The sequence below is a fragment of the Penaeus chinensis genome, chromosome 3 (assembly GCF_019202785.1).
Source record: "Penaeus chinensis breed Huanghai No. 1 chromosome 3, ASM1920278v2, whole genome shotgun sequence".
NCBI lineage: Eukaryota > Metazoa > Arthropoda > Malacostraca > Decapoda > Penaeidae > Penaeus > Penaeus chinensis.
Genome location: NC_061821.1, coordinates 16,339,291 through 16,344,290, shown reverse-complemented (window position 1 = coordinate 16,344,290; position 5,000 = coordinate 16,339,291). Strand labels below are relative to the sequence as shown.

The 5,000-nt window shown below is 37.2% G+C and overlaps 1 protein-coding gene across 1 annotated transcript in view; it reads right to left on the bottom strand.

The window, feature by feature from the left end:
- LOC125039509 (excitatory amino acid transporter 3-like) overlaps positions 1 to 5,000 on the bottom strand; it is a gene marked incomplete in the record, with an annotated part of 171,150 nt that overhangs the window by 1,974 nt on the left and 164,176 nt on the right. Inside the window, 5 exon segments of the mRNA XM_047633535.1 lie at positions 1 to 941; positions 1,652 to 1,786; positions 1,943 to 2,137; positions 2,295 to 2,528; positions 2,789 to 2,975. The exon segment at positions 1 to 941 is cut by the window's left edge and continues 1,974 nt beyond it. Coding sequence (XP_047489491.1) covers positions 770 to 941; positions 1,652 to 1,786; positions 1,943 to 2,137; positions 2,295 to 2,528; positions 2,789 to 2,975 — 923 coding nt within the window.

Sequence of the window (5,000 nt, the reverse complement as noted above, 5' to 3'; positions counted from 1 at the left end):
TAAAACAATGATATGATTTCACTTGCCAGTGACTGAAAAACATACACAAATTAATCAATGTAATGTCTGAAGACATTACTGTGGACACAGACAATAACTGACAGATCATATGAAATCATACATATAAATGATTGTGGAGAATGTAAGTAAACGTAAAATGAACTTTACAAAAATGGTTGTGTGATGGGAAATAACATACAAAAACCTGTGAATAAAGCACCATATTAATTAAAAAAAAAAAAAAAAAAAAAAATCACTGGCAATACTGCACAACAATCTGGCCATGAATAATGCAGTAATTAGGAAAAAAACAACTACTGAATCCTCTTTTCATGTACCACATGTAATCAAACAAATTAACAGTAATCCTATCTAAGAATAATTTGTTGTTGAAATCTTATAATTATACAATATGGAAGTCTTAGATACTGCAATCATTATTCAGATATAAACCCAAGGGCATTTTGCCTCCTATATTACAAAACCTGAACTATACATTATGAAGTGTGGCTCCCTAAAAAGGGTACCTGAATTTTGTGGAGAGCCAAGAGAGGGCACTCTGAACCTTCTCTTGTATTTTGGGGTCATTGTGCACCTTCTTTGGAACACCAGTCTAGAAAAGTGTTTCATGTTGGGAAGATGTTGATTTTGTCTAGCTCTGTGTAGACTCCTTTGGTGGGCTACAGGGATTGTCCTGTAGTCTGGAGGTGAGAGGAATGGCAGAGCTAGGTCATGTTATATCTACCTGGGAATTTGCATGCACAAAATCTCACATTTTGCTTGACTCTACTGTGTCCATAGCAATTTCGTTGGATGGCCTTTCCACATCTCCATTTGCGTTGACATTTCCCATTTTCTCTAGTTCCTTTTTGCTCAGTTCATACACAATTCCAGCACCAATGCTGTCTCCAAGAACATTCATCAAGGTACGGAATCGGTCCCTGCAAAGCAAAGAAAACAAGTAATTTGAGTTCCAAATTTATAAATGTTCCTTTCTTTTGAAGAAATTGTCAAAGAAACCTCAGACAAACTGATAAAACTATGTTAAAGAAAATAACCTTAAGAGATTATACACCAGTAAAATAGTAACAGAAGATCTATCACTCCATAAAAAGAAAATCTGATCATTATGAATTCTAAGAAAGATCAGGATATGAAAAAAAAATACATATATTATAAAGACAGGAGAAAACATATAATAATGCATTTTTCATTGAGGTTTACCACAATATAAAGTTTTTCACTTAAACAAGTGCAAAAGTACTGGTCTCTTTTCCTAAACAAGACGACAGTATGAAAAGTATTATCAGTTGTGCCAAAAATAAGTAAAATTGCCACTGGTAACATTAATAGGAACCTTCCTAATTCACTACATTACTTAAACAGATTCTGATTTACTTAGGTATGTGGTATCAAAGAAATCTGGCTGGTGATTACAGAATTTATATGCATATTCCAGCACTTTAAAAGAGAAATCTACCACTTTGCTCTGTCAGTTTTACTCTAGGGGATAAATCTACCCTTTTGAAACCCACTGGTCCATGAAATCATAAATTCACTACTTTATATTTCCTTTTGTCAGTTTTTTATTGCTACTTGTATTCAGAGTGTTACAAAACAAAGCAGAGAGAATAATGAAGAAAGGACTTACAGTAACCAATCAACAGCAATGATAAGAGTGATGTCTTCAGCTGGGAGACCTACAACATCAAGCACCATCACCATGGTAACTAAACCAGCCTGTGGGATACCAGCCGCTCCAATAGCTGCTGCAGTGGCTGTGATACTGTTGAGAAAACACAGATACACTGAAATAATATACATAACATTTTCTTTAAAGGCTTTTATACAAGTTATTTTACCTAACAATGAGTAACATCAATCAACAAAAGAAAGTTGTTCCAATTATTGCAAATGTTAATCAAGAAACAATTTCTCAAACCTGATAGCAACAATCTGGCCAATTGTGAGTGCCATGCCTCTGACTTGGGCAATGAAAATGGCAGCCACTGCCTCGTACAGTGCTGTACCATCCATGTTGATGGTGGCTCCGATGGGAATGACAAATCGGGTCACACGGGTGTCAATCTTGTTCTTCTCCTCAAGACACTGGAAGGTCACAGGCAGGGTTCCTGAACTAAAGTAGAATTTTCATTTGTAAATATTGCATTAGGATCTCCCCCATGTATGTCATTATTAACTTACTCATTTACAAATATATTAATTCTGGACACACAAAGATGTACACAATAATAGCTATATTTGCAAGATGATTCTCAAGATTATCTGCTTGCCTGGATGCAGTTGCAAAGGCTGTAATGTAGGCTTGAGTCATATTGGCCAGGAAGCGGAAGGGCAGCCTTCTTGTGAGCAGTGTGTAGATGGTGGGTAGGATAATCAAGCCGTGAATGAAAATGCCCAAGACAACTGTTCCGAAGTAGAGACCAAGTTGACCAAGCATGACACTAAAGTCTTCCATCTCAATCATCATGGAAGCCACAAGGAAGAGGATACCAATAGGTGAGATCCTGTGGGAGATGAATGAGTTTATATTTGTTTTTTTAAATCTTTGCTTAAGGTAATGTACTGTTTTACACTACTTTATTCAACAATGATATTTTATGGCTCATATTGTATTAACTTCTGTTTCTTTTCATATATTTTACTTTTGTATAGAATGTGACATTAAGAGAGATAAAACTCCTATTTGCAAATCCCTGTGGAGTTATTTGAAATATATTCAAAATAACTTGAAATTCTGTTATTTTTTTGAGGGTTTTAGACTGACCAAATAAGCCAAGAGGTGATGACCATGGAGGCATCGGAGAGTGAGTGGAACACGTCCAGGAGAGGCTTCCCCTTGGGGCCGAGCTTTGAGAGGGCAAGACCAAGCACTGTGGCAAAGCTCACAAGGCCCATGATGTTGAGGGCGCGTGAGTGTTCCATCTTGATGTCCCACTCCTCCTTAGGGAGCACTGAGGGAGAGCAAAAGAGTCAGGGAGGTGATCTCCAGGGACTGCAGAATGAGCATGCAAAGGGTTTAATTACTGGCACTGGCAGTGGAATAGAAATGGAAACCTATCTACCCATTTCATGGCATAAAATACCAAAAATTCCCTCATGAGCAGCTTTATTCGATGACTCTAGGATAAGATACCTACAGTGATAATTAAAGGTAACTGTCAGCTAAGTGTACGATGCAATTTTGCTCATGATATGAGAAGGGCTAGGAAAACTAATAAAAATGATCATTTTATGTTAATCTATCTAAAAATCTCTTTAACACTAACCTAGATCCCTAACTCCATAACAAAACATAAAAAATGCTGCTGAACATCTTGCTGCAAGCTATATCTATGAGGGATGGCAGGAGGGGAACTCTCTAAGAACTTGTCTGCTTAACATTCCACATCTGGTGACCTAAATATGTCATTGATTGTCTTTCAGAGTCTGGGGATAACATTCTTGCTTGGGAGGATGCACAGGGGTTGGGGGAGGGTTTAGCTGCTTTCCATCATACATGCACACTAGATGAAGTTACAATTTGTTCTGACAAGCAAATGGCCCTGGTTTGGGGTGAAGTGCAGAGAGAGAGCAGGAATATGGGGGGGGGGGGGGTTACAAATTTTCTAGCAGCATTTATAAGGTCTTCATGCATGCTGGGCTTATCCTCTACAACATCTGATGTTGCATGGTGTTTTCTTGGTTGGGTGACCTTGCTATGTTGCAAACGAGTGTAGAATTTAGGACTTAAAAGTTACTAATTTGATACTGATTATTATTATTTTTTTATGATGTATAAATAGTTTTTTCAAAGTGTATAAAAAGCAAAGTTGCATAGGTCTTTCCCTATATCTTTACAGATTAATGGTCAAAAATGCCTTCAGTACTAATAACCTGGGTTCCACATGAATAGTGTGACCATTACTGTGTAGTGAAGTGCTAAGGTTGTGCTGTGCATAGGCTATAAAGAGATAAAAGGTGTCACTATATATTCCTTTTTTGAAATCACAGCTTACGTGACGCGAAGTGACTTCACAGACGCTGCATTCCATGAGGTGCAAGACAAGGGAAGAGAACCCAATATACCAGTGTGAATCAAATGCAAAAAGTGGAGTCTAAAATCTCAGTCACGGCTAAGAAAGGACTACAAATTCCTGTGACTTTAGAGTAACGGATTCTCTAACCTCAGAAATTCCAAACACCTTTAAGGTCATTTCTGTTTACACACTATGCAACTCTCTGTATCAAAAGGAACCATCTACAATACACCTAACAAGCAATTATAACATGGATATGTCTAAAAGTACTTACTCCAAGCTTCCGTTACGTTGTATTCTAGTAATCCTGTAAAGCAGGTTAGGAGGAAGCGCTTAGAATGGCCAGACCATTTTTTCATTCTAATATCTTTCCTGATCAAATTACAAAGTTGCATTCACTGAACTAAACTGCTAAACTTATGATAATGAATCAGTATATCTAAAGCTAAAGTCAGTTCTTGAGGTAAATGATGGTGTGTTTAGACCTACTTGATATAATGCAACTTTGTAACTGGACACTGAATCTGCAATAATGCTTGGGACAAATATTCAAGGGGAGATTAAAATAAAGAAGGACAGACAGTATGGTAAAGAAATGAATGTGATAATGTTTGAACTCAAATCAACATTGTCAGAGGTAGTATAGTAGTATGTTAGCTATTCTAATGAAGGGATTTGGGACATGGCTAAATTAACTGAAATTCCTTAACAAAAAGTTCTTCAAAGCAGGTTAGGTAAGGTCTGAGTTCCATGTGTAATATTTTACGTGAATCTTCAGCCTTGCGGAAAATCTTACTTATTAAGGACACCAAAAAAACACAGAGCAGACCGACAGTGGTGAAGTGACAAGGTATGCCCCAACCAACACCTTTAGAACAACATATAATAAGCTGAAACACCAAACATAGAACAACCCTTTTGAGGCAAAATCATACGAGAGGAACCTGGAAGGAAAGAAAA